Source organism: Argopecten irradians, chromosome 3 (genome assembly GCF_041381155.1).
Source record: "Argopecten irradians isolate NY chromosome 3, Ai_NY, whole genome shotgun sequence".
NCBI classification, from domain to species: domain Eukaryota; kingdom Metazoa; phylum Mollusca; class Bivalvia; order Pectinida; family Pectinidae; genus Argopecten; species Argopecten irradians.
In genome coordinates this window covers 42,810,580-42,828,174 of record NC_091136.1, presented here as the reverse complement: position 1 = coordinate 42,828,174, position 17,595 = coordinate 42,810,580, and the positions used below count along the sequence as shown (strand labels likewise).

At 39.2% G+C, this 17,595-nt stretch overlaps 1 protein-coding gene across 1 annotated transcript in view; it reads right to left on the bottom strand.

The window, feature by feature from the left end:
* LOC138318668 (N-alpha-acetyltransferase 20-like) overlaps positions 1-17,595 on the bottom strand; it is a 56,413-nt gene that overhangs the window by 8,214 nt on the left and 30,604 nt on the right. Inside the window, 2 exon segments of the mRNA XM_069261265.1 lie at positions 6,950-7,086; positions 9,623-9,752. Of these exon segments, the coding sequence (XP_069117366.1) occupies positions 6,950-7,086; positions 9,623-9,752 (267 nt within the window).

Sequence of the window (17,595 nt, the reverse complement as noted above, 5' to 3'; positions counted from 1 at the left end):
GCAGATTCCAGACAGTACTCCAATACCAGTCTGATTTTTAGCATAACAAAGTCCACCATGCTAGAAGAAATTTTTAAGGTCTTTTTGAGATTGACAAATTTCCAGTATGAAATTACTTCAAATTACAGCAAAATATACATTAATTTCTTGAATCCTTCCTTTTGCAATCATAATGTGTAAATCAGTTAAAAATTCCTTTTTCCCAAGAAAGTTTGTGATGTGTAACCTATAGAAATTTTGAGGCTCTTTCTATACAGATTATACGATGTACTATGGTGACAAATGGAATGGTCTCAGGACTACTAGTAATAGAACCTATCGTGGCAGAAGGGTGATCTCTCTAAACAGGTCCTACTATAGTGAGAGGGATGGTCTCTCTAGACAGGTTCAACTTTTTTGGCAGACAGGTGGTCTCTTTAAACAGGTCCTACAATAGTGAGAGGGATGGTCTCTCGAGACAGGTGCTACTTTATTGACAGAAAGGTGGTCTCTTTAAACAGGTCCTACTGTAGTGAGAGGGATGGTCTCACGAGACAGGCTCTACTTTATTGACAGACGGGTGGTCTCTTTAAACAGGTCCTACTATAGTGAGAAGGATGGTCTCTCGAGACAGGTTCTACTTTATTGACAGACGGTTGGTCTCTTTAAACAGGTCCTGCTATAGTGAGAGGGATGATCTCTCGAGACAGGTTCTACTTTATTGACAGAAGGGTGGTCTCTCTAAACAGGTCCTACTATAGTGAGAGGGATGGTCTCTCGAGACAGGTTCTACTTTATTGACAGACAGGTGGTCTCTCTAAACAGGTCCTACTATAGTGAGAGGGATGGTCTCTCAAGCCAGGTTCTACTTTATTGACAGACAGGTGGTCTCTTTAAACAGGTCCTACTATAGTGAGAGGGATGGTCTCTTGAGACAGGTTCTACTTTATTGACAGACAGGTGGTCTCTTTAAACAGGTCCTACTATAGTGAGAGGGATGATCTCTCGAGACAGGTTTTACTTTATTGACAGACAGGTGGTCTCTTTAAACAGGTCCTACTATAGTGAGAGGGATGGTCTCTCGAGACAGGTTCTACTTTATTGACAGAAGGGTGGTCTCTCTAAACAGGTCCTACTATAGTGAGAGAGATGGTCTCTTGTGAGAGGGATGGTCTCTTGAGACAGGTTCTACTTTATTGACAGAAGGGTGGTCTCTCTAAACAGGTCCTACTATAGTTAGAGGGATGGTTTCTCGAGCCAGGTTCTACTTTATTGACAGACAGGTGGTCTCTTTAAACACGTCCTACTATAGTGAGAGGGATGGTCTCTCGAGACAGGTTCTACTTTATTGACAGAAGGGTGGTCTCTCTAAACAGGTCCTACTATAGTGAGAGAGATGGTCTCTCGAGACAGGTTCTACTTTAGTGAGAGGGATGGTCTCTTGAGACAGGTTCTACTTTATTGACAGAAGGGTGGTCTCTCTAAACAGGTCCTACTATAGTGAGAGGGATGGTCTCTCGAGACAGGTTCTACTTTAGTGAGAGGGATGGTCTCTTGAGACAGGTCCTACTTTATTGACAGACGGGTGGTCTCTCGAGACAGGTTCTACTATAGTGAGAGGGATGGTCTCTTGAGACAGGTTCTACTTTATTGACAGAAGGGTGGTCTCTCTAAACAGGTCCTACTATAGTGAGAGGGATGATCTCTCGAGACAGGTTCTACTTTATTGACAGAAGGGTGGTCTCTCTAAACAGGTCCTACTATAGTGAGAGGGATGGTCTCTCGAGACAGGTTCTACTTTAGTGAGAGGGATGATCTCTCGAGACAGGTTCTACTTTATTGACAGAAGGGTGGTCTCTCTAAACAGGTCCTACTATAGTGAGAGGGATGATCTCTCGAGACAGGTTCTACTTTATTGACAGAAGGGTGGTCTCTCTAAACAGGTCCTACTATAGTGAGAGGGATGATCTCTCGAGACAGGTTCTACTTTATTGACAGAAGGGTGGTCTCTCTAAACAGGTCCTACTATAGTGAGAGGGATGATCTCTCGAGACAGGTTCTACTTTATTGACAGAAGGGTGGTCTCTCTAAACAGGTTCTACTTTAGTGAGAGGGATGATCTCTCGAGACAGGTTCTACTTTATTGACAGAAGGGTGGTCTCTCTAAACAGGTCCTACTATAGTGAGAGGGATGATCTCTCGAGACAGGTTCTACTTTATTGACAGAAGGGTGGTCTCTCTAAACAGGTCCTACTATAGTGAGAGGGATGATCTCTCGAGACAGGTTCTACTTTATTGACAGAAGGGTGGTCTCTCTAAACAGGTCCTACTATAGTGAGAGGGATGATCTCTCGAGACAGGTTCTACTTTATTGACAGAAGGGTGGTCTCTCTAAACAGGTCCTACTATAGTGAGAGGGATGATCTCTCGAGACAGGTTCTACTTTATTGACAGAAGGGTGGTCTCTCTAAACAGGTCCTACTATAGTGAGAGGGATGATCTCTCGAGACAGGTTCTACTTTATTGACAGAAGGGTGGTCTCTCTAAACAGGTCCTACTATAGTGAGAGGGATGGTCTCTCGAGACAGGTTCTACTTTATTGACAGAAGGGTGGTCTCTCTAAACAGGTCCTACTATAGTGAGAGGGATGATCTCTCGAGACGGTTCTACTTTATTGACAGAAGGGTGGTCTCTCTAAACAGGTCCTACTATAGTGAGGGGATGTCTCTCAACAGGTTCTACTTTATTGAAGAGGGTGGTCTCTCTAAACAGGTCCTACTTAGTGAGAGGGATGATCTCTCGAGACAGGTTCTACTTTATTGACAGAAGGGTGGTCTTCTAAACAGGTCCTACTATAGTGAGAGGGATGGTCTCTCTACAGGTTCTACTTTATGAGAGGGGTATCTCTGAGAGGAGGTCTCTAACGTTTACTTTATGACAGAAGGGTGGTCTCTCTAAACAGGTCCTACTATAGTGAGAGGGATGGTCTCTCAGACTTAGACAGAGGTGTCTCTAACAGGTCTACTATAGTGAGAGGGATGATCTCTCGAGACAGGTTCTACTTTATTGACAGAAGGGTGGTCTTCTTAAACAGGTCCTACTATAGTGAGAGGGATGGTCTCTCGAGCCAGGTTCTACTTTATTGACACAAGGGTGGTCTCTCTAAACAGGTCCTACTATAGTGAGAGGGATGGTCTCTCGAGACAGGTTCTACTTTATTGACAGAAGGGTGGTCTCTCTAAACAGGTCCTACAATAGTGAGAGGGATGATCTCTCGAGACAGGTTCTACTTTATTGACAGAAGGGTGGTCTCTCTAAACAGGTCCTACTATAGTGAGAGGGATGATCTCTCGAGACAGGTTCTACTTTATTGACAGAAGGGTGGTCTCTCTAAACAGGTCCTACTATAGTGAGAGGGATGGTCTCTCTACTTTATTGACAGAAGGGTGGTCTCTCTAAACAGGTCCTACTATAGTGAGAGGGATGGTCTCTCGAGACAGGTTCTACTTTATTGACAGAAGGGTGGTCTCTCTAAACAGGTCCTACTATAGTGAGAGGGATGGTCTCTCGAGACAGATTCTACTTTATTGACAGAAGGGTGGTCTCTCTAAACAGGTCCTACTATAGTGAGAGGGATGGTCTCTCGAGACAGGTTCTACTTTATTGACAGAAGGGTGGTCTCTCTAAACAGGTCCTACTATAGTGAGAGGGATGATCTCTCGAGACAGGTTCTACTTTATTGACAGAAGGGTGGTCTCTCTAAACAGGTCCTACTATAGTGAGAGGGATGGTCTCTCGAGACAGGTTCTACTTTATTGACAGAAGGGTGGTCTCTCTAAACAGGTCCTACTATAGTGAGAGGGATGGTCTCTCGAGACAGGTTCTACTTTATTGACAGAAGGGTGGTCTCTCTAAACAGGTCCTACTATAGTGAGAGGGATGATCTCTTGAGACAGGTTCTACTTTATTGACAGAAGGGTGGTCTCTCTTAAACAGGTCCTACTATAGTGAGAGGGATGGTCTCTCGGACGGTTCTACTTTATTGACAGGGTTCTACTTTATTGACAGAAGGGTGGTCTCTCTTTAAACAAGTCCTACTATAGTGAGAGGGATGGTCTCTCGAGACAGGTTCTACTTTATTGACAGAAGAGTGGTCTCTCTAAACAGGTCCTACTTGAGTGAGAGGGATGGTCTCTCCAGACAGGTTCTACTTTATTGACAGAAGGGTGGTCTATTTAAACAGGTCCTACTATAGTGAGAGGGATGGTCTCTTGAGACAGGTTCTACATTATTGACAGAAGGTTGGTCTCTTTAAACAAGTCCTACTATAGTGAGAGGGATGGTCTCTCGAGACAGGTTCTACTTTATTGACAGAAGAGTGGTCTCTCTAAACAGGTCCTACTATAGTGAGAGGGATGATCTCTCGAGACAGGTTCTACTTTATTGACAGAAGGGTGGTCTCTTTAAGGTCCTACAATAGTGAGAGAGATTGTCTCTCGAGGCAGGTTCTACTTTAGTGAGAGGGATGGTCTCTTGAGACAGGTCCTACTTTATTGACAGACGGGTGGTCTCTCGAGACAGGTTCTACTATAGTGAGAGGGATGGTCTCTCGAGACAGGTTCTACTTTATTGACAGAAGGGTGGTCTCTCTAAACAGGTCCTACTTGAGTGAGAGGGATGGTCTCTCGAGACAGGTTCTACTTTATTGACAGAAGGGGGGTCTCTTTAAACAGGTCCTACAATAGTGAGAGAGATAGTCTTTAGATAGGTTTTAATAGTAAGAGGGCTGGCCTCTTTAAATAGGTCCTACTATAGTGACAGAAGGTTGGTCTCTCTAGAGAGGTTCACTTATTGACTGGAGGACAGTTTATTTAGAGAGGTTCACAGAAGGATGGTCTCTCTAGTCAGGTTAAACTACATTGACTGTTGGGATGGTTTCTATTTTTATGCAGACAGAAACAAATGCATCTAGACAGGGTTATCCTACATTTCAAAGATTATTCTCACTTATACATTGGAAAGTGATTCAAACCTTTACATCACTGATAAGGTTAATGTTGTCTTCTGAATCTGGATATAGCTCCTTCAATAGCCACAACATATAATAGATCATTGTTGGAGTACAAGACATGCTTGTGAGGCACCCAATATATCACCAGAATCTGGCTGAAATGCTTGAATTAGTATGGCGTAAGTGCGTCGTATAAATGTCCAGGCACATCTACAGGGATGAACACTCCCTTCATTAGTTAAGTTTATTACACAATCAGGCTGCAGCAGAACGAACCACTGTACTTCTCTATGAATTTGTCATGATCCCTTGCATGCAACATTGATAAAGATCAAATGCTCACACTAATTCTAAAGCTTAGGCATCAGCACATGCCTGGAAGTCGGATACTAAAAAAATCTTGGAAGCAGCTCACTTTTAATGAGTGAAAAGCATCAGACTTTAATGCCTTGTATCTCTTGGTTAGCTTCACAAACCACAAACTGAAGTGTCCTTACAACCTCGGATGTATAAACCACAAATAGTATAATGTAATGTCCAGAGTTTAAGTTTCACAACCGACAATCTGAAACATCATGTATAAACTTCAGATACACAAACCACCAGTAGTAAGGTTGCCTATGACCAGTCCTCTTTTAGACAAGTTCTTGTAAACCTTTAGTAAGGGTTGATGGTCGTTCAAGACAAGTTTTACCATGCATGCTGACAAAATGTTTTCACATATTTTATTTACCAGGCAGTCTCTGTACACAAAACTTTTTTTTCATAAACAACTGTTTTGTTTTCAACAAGATAGGGATTTATCATAGATCTGGACTACCAATATATTTTAAACCTGGTACAATTATGCTTGATGTACAAAAAACAAACCAGAGTGTCACGACGATACAACTTAAAACAAAAACAATGATGGACATTTCCTTGTGGGATAACATAATTCGTAGACACAAAACTAATGCATCAACTGCAATATGATGCACCGCTATAAATCTAAATGCACTTTATTGCATGGTGGGCTGGTACATTTGTTCCTTTTTACAAACCTATAGACCACAACTTGATATACATGTCAAAGAGAGATATAGCTATATGAATTTTAAATGATGAAAGCTGGCATATGCTACAGCTTATGACAACAGAAAGCAGTTGTAAGCCTTATGCACTTCAGATAATGATTAAATGGTCAAAGGTCTTAGGGTAGTGTTGTACTTTGACTTCTCAAGATCCTATTATCATGCATGATTTTATCATTTCATAGGACAATAAGTAACTACCGTAAGAACAGCAATAGCTAACCCCAAACCCTCATCATCTCCTCAACAAAAATGTTTTTAAAGCAATGGTGACCTGACAAAATGTAACAAATAGAGCCGGCAACATTGATCGCAAGGAAAAATTGTGCATTGTACGTGCCATCATACTAAAGTGAGATGAAAACATATTTATCCATCAATTTGCCCCAACCTTATTCTTGAATTTTAAAAACAATATTGCACTCTTACTTCTCCAAACTTTCCAAGTCAAAATAAATTTCTGCAAAAGACAAAACTTACTGTTTGTAAACTTCAAGACAAAAATTAAATATGTTATGTTCAAATTGCGTCGTATACAACCAAACCTCACTATTTCTATTTCAGAGGGACTGTGGTTTAGAATACGCTTCATATACAACCAAACCTCACTATTTCTATTTCAGAGGGACTGTGGTTTAGAATACGCTTCGTATTCAACCAAACCTCACTATTTCTGTTTCAGAGGGACTCTGGTTTAGAATTTGCGTCGTATGCAACCAAACCTCACTATTTCTATTTCAGAGGGACTGTGGTTTAGAATTTGCGTCATATACAACCAAACCTAACTATTTCTATTTCAGAGGGACTGTGGTTTAGAATATGCGTTGTATACAACCAAACCTCACTATTTCTATTTCAGAGGGACGGTGGTTTAGAATACACTTACCAAACGCATCTTCGTCCACTTCTCCAGAGTAGTACTCAATGACCCGCCGATATACACCATACCCAAGCTTGTTGTACATCTCCACAGCAACCTTGTTTGACACTCTCACAAAGAGGTCAACAAAGTAGCAGTGTTTCCTGTAAACCAAGAGTACTTCACATCAATCAAATACTAACAATTAATCTAACACATATACCATGTGATACAGATTTTACACTTAGGCTTTATAACCTATATGTTGTAAATTTATTCTTATGATTAAAGACCTTAAAGGAGGACTGGTTGAGATGTCTGACATTCTACCATGGTCCTCCACCTCTTGAGGATTGGTGGAGGACTGGTTGTGATGTCTGACATTCTACCATGGTTCTCCACCTCTTGAGGATTGGTGGAGGACTGGTTGAGATGTCTGACATTCTACCATGGTTCTCCACCTCTTGAGGATTGGTGGAGGACTGGTTGTGATGTCTGACAATCTACCATGGTTCTTCACCTCTCTAAAGGTGGAAATGGTGGAGGACTGGTTCAGATGTCTGACATTCTACCATGGTCCTCCACCTCTTGAGGATTGGTGGAGGACTGGTTGTGATGTCTGACAATCTACCATGGTTCTTCACCTCTTGAGGATTGGTGGTGGACTGGTTGAGATGTCAGACATTCTACCATGGTCCTCCACCTCTTGAGGATTGGTGGAGGACTGGTTGTGATGTCTGACAATCTACCATGGTCCTCCACCTCTAAAGGAAATGGTGGAGGACTGGTTGTGATGTCTGACATTCTACCATGGTCCTCCACCTCTTGAGGATTGGTGGTGGACTGGTTGAGATGTCAGACATTCTACCATGGTCCTCCACCTCTAGACGATTGGTGGTGGACTGGTTGTGATGTCTGACATTCTACCATGGTCCTCCACCTCTTGAGGATTGGTGGTGGACTGGTTGTGATGTCTGACAATCTACCATGGTTCTCCACCTCTAAAGGAAATGGTGGAGGACTGGTTGAGATGTCTGACATTCTACCATGGTTCTCCACCTCTTGAGGATTGGTGGAGGACTGGTTGAGATGTCTGACATTCTACCATGGTTCTCCACCTCTTGAGGATTGGTGGAGGACTGGTTCAGATGTCTGACATTCTACCATGGTTCTCCACCTCTTGAGGATTGGTGGTGGACTGGCTAAGATGTCTGACATTCTACCATGGTCCTCCACCTCTAGACGATTGGTGGTGGACTGGTGAGACTGGTTGTGATGTCTGACAATCTACCATAGTCCTCCACCTCTAAAGAATATGGTGGAGAACTGGTTGAGATGTCTGACATTCTACCATGGTCCTCCACCTCTTGAGGATTGGTGGTGGACTGGTTGTGATGTCTGACATTCTACCATGGTCCTCCACCTCTAGACGATTGGTGGTGGACTGGTTGTGATGTCTGACATTCTACCATGGTCCTCCACCTCTAGACGATTGGTGGTGGACTGGTTGTGATGTCTGACAATCTACCATGGTACTCCTTCTCTGAAGGATTGATGGCGGACTGGTTGAGATGTCTGACATTCTACTATGGCCGTCTATCTCTGAAGGATTGGTTGCAGACTGGTTAAGATGTCTGACATTCTACCATGGTCACCCTCTGGCCTCTTCTGGTGGATTGGTGGTGGACTGGCTAAGTTGTCTGACATTCTACCATGGTCGCCCTCTTCTGGTGGATTGGTGGCAGAATGGCTAAGATGTCTGAAATTCTACCATGGTCGCCCTCTTCTGGTGGATTGGTGGCAGACTGGCTAAGATGTCTGACATTCTACTATGGTCGCCCTCTTCTGGTGGATTGGTGGTGGACTGGTTAAGATGTCTGACATTCTACCATAGTCGCCCTCTTCTGGTGGATTGATGGCAGACTGGCTAAGATGTCTGACATTCTACCATGGTCACCCTCTTCTGCTGGATTGGTGGTGGACTGGCTAAGATGTCTGACATTCTACCATGGCCATCCACCTCTGAAGGGTTGGTGTTGGACTGGCTAAGATGTCTGACATTCTACTATGGCCCCCTCCTCTGAAGGATTGGTGGTGGACTGGCTAAGATGTCTGACATTCTACCATGGTCCTCCACCTCTGAAGGGTTGGTGGTGGACTGGCTAAGATGTCTGACATTCTACCATGGTCCTCCACCTCTGAAGGGTTGGTGGTGGACTGGCTAAGATGTCTGACATTCTACCATGGTCCTCCACCTCTGAAGGGTTGGTGGTGGACTGGTTAAGACCTGAAGGTTGGTGGTGACTGGCTTCTTACATTCTATGGTCCTCCACCTCTGAAGGGTTGGTGGTGGACTGGCTAAGATGTCCTACATTCTACCATGGTCCTCCACCTCTGAAGGGTTGGTGGTGGAAGATGTCTGACATTCTGCCATGGCCATCCACCTCTGAAGGGTTGGTGGTGGATGGTTAAGATTGAATTATGCAGTCTCGTTTTGGAAAAAAATATGTCATATTCTATGTAATGCTTGACTATGCTCAGGAGTATTTTCCTGGTCAAGGTAGGCAACTGACCACCTGTATTGTTCGCTGTATGCTTTGAAAATGGCCTGAAGGTTTTACCTATGTACAGGATAAATTTCAATTTCGTAGTCTTTATATTTCTTTGTGCGAAACCTACCTTTAAAATAGTTTTGCTTACTTTTCAGAGATTTCTTCCAATATATTCATAAGTTTGCCAGCAAGACCAAGGCGTCGATACTCTGGGGCTATCGTAAGGGCTGTCACATGACCATGCCAAAGTTCACCACCTCCTTCTGCCTTCCCCATGACTGCAAAAAAAAATCAAATAGTTAATTCAAAATTAGTAGTTAAATCAAGTAGTTAACTACCAAAATCAAAGATGGCGGCCGGTCGGCCATCTTGTTGACCAATCGGTCCCAAAATGTAATGTGTACAACTAGGGCCTTAGGGGAACCTTCATATTAAATTTGAACCGATCCCTTCAGTACTTTCAAGAAATAGCGATAACAAACTTTAACTGCCAAAATCCAAGATGGCTGCTTGGTGGCCATATTGTTTTTTCTGATCAGTCTCAAAATCAGCATGCATATGACACTCTGAGTGCCCTAGGGAAATCTACATATGAAATTTGAAATAGATCCCTGCAGTACTTTCTCAGAAATAGCGGTAACAAACATCAACTGCCCAAATCAAAGATGGCTTCCTAGCCCCCATTTTGTTTGGGTTTTTTTTAGTCTGAAAAGCAGCATCACACTCCTCCTAGGGCCCTAGGGGAACCTACATCTGATATTTGAGACAGATCCCTTCTGAGAAATAGCAGTAACAAACATCAAGTGCCAAAATCTGACCAAGATAGCTGCTTGGTGGCCATATTGTTTTTTCGATCAGTCTGAAAATCAGGATGATACTCCTCTGGACAACGGGAACCGTGAATGTAAAATTTGAGAAATATCTGTGCAATACTTCTCAAGAAATAGCGGTAAAAAGCATTGTTTATGGACGGACCATGGACCAGAGGTGATTTGAATAGCCCACCATCTGATGATGGTTTGCTAAAACTTCAAATGATACTGGAAACAAGAATTCAGAGTACATGTTATACCAAATGAAGATTTTACAATACTGGTAACTGCTATGATATCTGGTAAGTAAATTCAGGAACAACATCAGATCGATCTAGAAAGCAATGCGCAATTTCTTCAGCTATTTAAACAAATTTTCTAATTACTGAATTTCTTTTTCTTTGCATTGCAAATATTGTGTTTAATGACAAAAAGAACATATCCACATGGACATGTGTAAGTATGAATTACAGCAATTACAAGCTTACATCTGTCTTTATTTAATAATATCTAACACACCTACATTGTAAATCTACGTCAATCAGATAGATACAAATTCCTGGTTTTATAACAAAAATCTAATCTACACGTAAATAACTACAGATGTATTCAATGAAGACACAAATCCTGTTACATAATTTTATTATCAACATTTTCATTGTGATGAGAGAATGCTTTACAAATCTCTACAATCAGTAAAAGCCATTATGATCCTCCCTGGCTTCCATTAACTCTATAATTACCTGATTTATACAGTCGAAAATGCTACAAAACCATATCCCAGCATGTTTTTGTTTCCATTTTCCGGAAGTATACTCTTAATAAAAACTAAAAACTATATTTGAATCACATCCAAGCTAGATATTCTCTAACGTCAGAAACATAATATCAATGGTGCATACAAGTATTTATTTATTCTAAAACTCAAGGAGCTAACAGTTAAATACGTTAAACATCCTCCTCAGACAAACATCCCCTTCCATACTCAAATCCTTACAAAAATAAATTGGCAGAAATAAGCTGTTTTCTACAAAAATTACAAATACAATTTGTGATGAGCATAATGATATCTTGGCAAAATAGTTCCAGTACCAGTAAAAATAAGAACATTACACTGAAATACATATATGAACCTTTCCAGCAATTATTTCATAACGATGTGTACATGATCTCCCAATTCATTTTTACTCCTACAACATGCTATATAGATTTCTTACTGATGGTGGTGAGAAACATATTGCTGCATTTTTGCAATGCTCATCAATGATATCAGATACATGTATTTATTCGTCTGTCTATGATATCAGATGCATGTTTTTTATTTGTCTGTCTATCTGTCTGGAAAATCAAATCTACAATGCTAAACCTTGGAACTCATAATCACGCCATTACATATTTAATATATGTACTTATCAATGGAAGAATTGTAGGGAAATCTTAGTTACAATGTATACAGTGAGTATAAACTGTACACCAGAAACTGCTCCAGACTACATAATGGTTTTATAGGTTTATAGGCCAATAACCACATCATATAATCTTTAAAATCTGCGAAATGGTGATGAATTTCACGGTCAATGTAAGCAATCTCAGCTAATATTCACAGCTGACAGGCTGTTCTGATTGATTATCACAATCTGACATAATATCTAACTTCTGAATGTCACTTTTTCAAATAGACATGATCTGGCAGATATCGGCATTCATCATCTGGCCTATTTTCTGCTGGAATACCTCAAAATTGCCCATCATCATCATACATATCTTGTCATCTTGTGTGTGGGGGAGCTGGGTGATGAATAAACTTCAGCGAGAAAAGTTAAAACCAACTGTTGTAATAGCCCATATGGTAGTGAAAAAAGAATTTAACACAACACTAAGTATAAAATTTGAATGAATAAATTCTTTGAGAGTACATTAAAAACTGTAATTCATAATGGCAAGTTTCCCACCATGGTTTCAAATGTGTAAACCAGAACATTAGTAGTAAAATATCTGCCAGCACCACTGTACATGTCCATATTTGATCTGTATAGATGCACACTGTGTGATGAATGTAAGATGTGGACCCTTTAACGCAAGTCTACACTTCTCCACATGCATGCTGAATATCACCTATATATGTAACAATAAAGTATGTATAGAATATAATCAAGATGTATTTGTACTTTAGAATGGCACACCCAGTACTACAATCTTATGACAATTATTGCTTTATATTCATCAAATTCATGTTTAAAAAAAACCTGGCATTAGATACCGAGGATATCTGAACATATAATTATTCAATTTATCTCAACAGTTTTTCAAAGATCCTGTCAAAAGATTAAAAAGTTAAGGTATTTAACTTGTGAGAATGATAATTTGATTCAATTTCATTTCTATAGGGGTAAATGGGATAGAGCGTTTCCCTGATTTCAATCTGCTAAAGTGCATTACAGGGCAAACGGCAGTGCATTAACATAAATAGATTTATGTAGGGAGTTTAATGGCCATAAAAAGGGAACATCTCCTTGACACTCCTCATGTTCATACCTTTGACGAAATATATCTAGACTCGTCCAGGTAACACCCATCCTTGAAACCCAGTACATTTCTATATTCTTATTCAGTTAATGCTGATACAGTATAGACCTTGGGGCACTGAAATGATTATATATACCCTGCTGATAATTTCAAAATCACATTTACCTGCATACAGAAATTTGTTTTCCTTTGATGAATTTTGACAAAAATCTCTTTTCTCTTTTTATTTGATAATCATCAGACGTTTAGAACAAGCAACTCAGTTTCAGTAAGGACTGATAAAGAGAACTGATAAAACAAGACATCCAAAAAACAAAAAATTAAAAACAACAACCTGGAAATGTGTTGCTGGTACATGTATGTCATACATAGGTGGTCTGAATGGTTCATATATAAACTCATAATGATTTCAAGAGAAATTTAATTATGATTACTACTGATTCCACATTTTAATGGGCATTGAACAGGAGATAGAAATAAAGCTATGCCTTAAATATTTGGTACTAAATCTTAATTGGAACTTTTAAAACTGCCTTTTCACCACAATGTTTATTTGAATTTTGTGAAATGCAGACTTATTATCTCTTTATATGCACCCACCTTAGTTTATCTAAATGTAAAATGTTGTGTGTGATATATAAGTCACATGACAGGCTATTTTCTGTAAGCATCACAAGAACAGAGATCTGCATTATTGATGCATAATCATAATTATGCAAATTTTGCAGATTCTCAAAGGTTTTTTCAAACAAACCCTGCCATGCTACCCATGGTGGAAAGCAGTGGTAATCTAAATTGGGTTGTTTGAGTAGCCTTGAGGAAACTATCTAAATCATATCACCACTGTACAGGCAACAGCATGCTACCAGTTAATACTAACAACAATCAACTGTTGCAATAGATTCATTGAAAAGATGCACAGAATTTGACATTAAATCACCCCAACACTGTTAAATCTTTTTATCAGCCCAACACAGAAGCTATTTTTACTTTCATGTCTCCTAAAACATGCCAGACTTATGCATGCAATATCGCATACAATCGTCTAACAGGTTTTTCAAATTAACGACGGTAATCATTAACCACCAGCAGTTCCAGCTATCCAGACAAACAAGATTCTTAACACCCTCATACACATTTAATTACCTGCAGTTTTTCCCTTATGGCAGATTCTGATCACCTATTACTTGGATTCTACCAAATGCTTTTGATCAGTGTGGCGAGGCATATAAACAAAATATGGACTGAAATGATGGGTATCTCTCACTGGGATAATTAACATGTATGTTTTGCTGGTAGGAACGTGTCAGAGATTTAAACATGATCCCACATTTCATATACAATATGCACTTAATCACCAAAGTTTCCTTTGTCTTACTCTATTAAGGATCCGTCTTTGGATCCCCCACCCTCCTTCTTTTCTTTTAAAAGTTTTCATCTTCAGTATTATAAACAGAAAACTTCCATATGCAAAATCGAAAATGGAGAACTTTCCACCAGTGAACAGATTTTTGATTTTGAGCCAAACTGCAGTTGAAGTGTTAGTGTTTTTTACCCAAAATTACCATGGAATTTTACTAAATCAAGAAATAAAACTGTTGTCAGGATATCCTGATATAAAATAGACCCCTTGAAAGAAAATCTTCCTCTAGGATAAGCAAAATGTTGATCTAATAATAATCAATACGTAGTTCTTTTCATATACGCACTATACGCGGGTGCGCACTATACGCGCAAAAATACGGTATATTTAATTTTTTAAATTCAGGAAAATGATAAATACTATTTTCTGTGGACAAAATATTGCTGCACTTAAACTCATATAAATTGAAGACCCTGTTAATTTTAAGTGTTTTGTTGGTCCAAACGAGACTTATGCTTCCTGCTGTTTATATATATATTAAAGTACATATTAAATTATTGCTTAACATGTATATTTGGATTAATTTAACAAAGTTTAAATCTTTTCATACTTATGGCACATTAATCTGACAGTAAACATGCACATGCCTTCTTTCATTATTATGCATTATCCCGTCGCATTTCACATGTGAAAGACTCATAATATCATAAACATTACGGATGCTTATAGGGATAAGGGTGCTAATTACTGCAAATACAGTACCGTATTTGATCCAATAGTGCCCCCATCCCTATAAGCCCAGCGCCTCCTTTTTAGGCTTCAATTTCACTTATTTTGATTATAAATGCAGACTGAAAATATGAAAACTGTGTTGGTTTCCTTTTCTGATTTCTTTTGCAAATTGATTTATGGTCATATCAGTAAATGATACATTGCTGACAGTGGGTTACCAAGGATGATTTATGGTTTGCTTTGTAGAATAATTTTATGGAAGGCTAAAATTTATTTCTTTTAAGGGCCTCCTTATTTGCTTCAATTTTTGAAGTGCCCTGGGCGCTTACTGGGATGAATACAATATTTCTTTTTCACATCTTCTAGTATATCCGCAAGAACACATTTTAAAAACAAATTAAAACAGTTAAAATAGACTTACTGTTTATCAGCCATTTCAAAATTTAGATCCAATGAAAAAGGATTAAAAAAAAAAGGATTAAACTCAAAGAAAGATTTGAGAAAACTGTCAGTATCAGAGCTAAATTGAGAAATAAGAGGATGCATCCTTAAAGTGTAAAGTTAAAAAGTACTGGTACCTTAGGTATCTATTTCTGATGTTTTTCTTAAATAGAGATAACCAATTTCAAGGAAAGAAATTAAAGATGGCTGTCAGTCATCAATTTAGTATTGCAGATCTGATCTATCCTGATGGCTAATCGGTTTATATCCGGTGTCGGACAGCTATAGCTGCTTTGTCACCTCTGGGTTGCAGTTTGCAAATTCCTGTTACAAGATTTTAATGCATTTGGGAATATATTTCTGCTGATAATTGAGAAAAGTCTTCTTTTTGTACATACAACACCCAAAATTATGACACAGCAAGAAAAACAACACCTAAGTCTCACTTAGTATGTGAGTCAAAATAGCTTTTGCAAAATAACACTTCCTTTAGAATGATAAAGGGGAGGTAACTTCTAAAAAAATTGTATGAGGTTTCATCATCATTCATTGCTAATACAATGTACAGTATGTGTATTAAAACAATAGATAAATTTCAAGCAACTTTACACAAAGAAGACAAAGTAAGTAATAATCTTCACCTGAGGGTAGTTTAGCTTCAGAATAAACCTCAAAACTACTTTGTATGCCTATGTAATTATGGAGTAATTGATGGGAACCAACAAAGTTGAGGAAAATCCCTCTAATCCTTCTGAAAAATATCAGTGATCAGAAACATAGGAAATACGAGCAACTTCCTAGTGAGAAATCTAATGAAAAATTTATCGTAAATGCTGAAAACTAAGATTTTCTATATCTACTTATCATTTCTGCACCTGCAGATGAGACAAGATTTACAAGACACAAGAATTATCATACATTTTAAAAAACTTTATATATATGGTACCATTGAAATTTTAGAATGATAGAAGGATACAGGCAAAAACTAAAATTAAATACAAAACTAATAGTAATAAACCAAAGAACCATTAGTGTCAAACTTTATCTATAGTTACACACTGCAGCTCCTGTGTTCATTTATTTTATCATTTTTCTCCACAATAGAATGAATCTGGAAACTTTCAGGACATTCCTTATCTCTGCATTGTTTTTACAGACTCAAAAAAAAACAACAGGAAATTTCTGGCATATCCTCATCACATTTAACCTTACAACAAATAAATCTAAACTTTCAAATTACTCAAGACGCTTCTTTTTTTAATCAAAGTGTTTCCTGCATTTACTTGTGAATAGATTGTTATAAACATTTACAACTAGACAATCTGAAATAAATTGTCCATGTTGATATGGATAGATATGTTATAATTAACAATTACTTAATAAATACGACTAACTGAGTAATTATGAGTGATGCATACACTGCAGCAGTTTGTGTACACATTAGATAACAATAGTAAGTAACCAATTTGGGCAGACAAATTAAACACAAAATATCTTCCCCTCTGATTTGGGAATAGAAAATTTGGTTGAATTGGTGGTGACTGGATTGTGGGACCTAGGACACAGATCAGTGGTGAATGGATTGTGGGACCTAGGACACAGATTAGGGGTGACTGAATTGTGGTACCTAGGACACAGATAAGTGATGAGTGGGATTTGTGGGACTTGGGACACAGATTAGGGATGACTGAATTGTGCTACCTAGGACAAAGATTAGTGGTGATTGGATTGGGGAACTTAGTACACAGATTAGTGTTGACTGGATTGTTGGACCTAGGACACAGATTAGTGGTGAGTGGATTGTGCTACCTAGGACACAGATTAGTAGTGACTGGATTGTGAGACCTAGGACAAAATAGTGGTGATTGGATTGAGGGACTTAGGACACAGATTAGTGGTGATTGGATTGAGGGACTTAGGACACAGATCAGTGGTGACTGGATTGTTGGACCTAAAACACAGATTAATAGTGACTGGATTGTTGGACCTAGGACACAGATTAGTAGTGAATGGATTGTGGGACCTAGGACACAGATTAGTAGGGACATCAGATGGCTTGATTGTGGACTAAGGACACAGATTAGTAGTGGCTGAGGACTGTTGGACTTAAAATACAGATAAGTGGTGACTGGATTGTGCTATCTAGGACACAGATTAGTGATGTCTGGATTGTGGGACTAAGGACACAGATTACTGGTGACTGGATTAGGTGACTGACGATTTATTTGACTGAATAGTTGGACATCA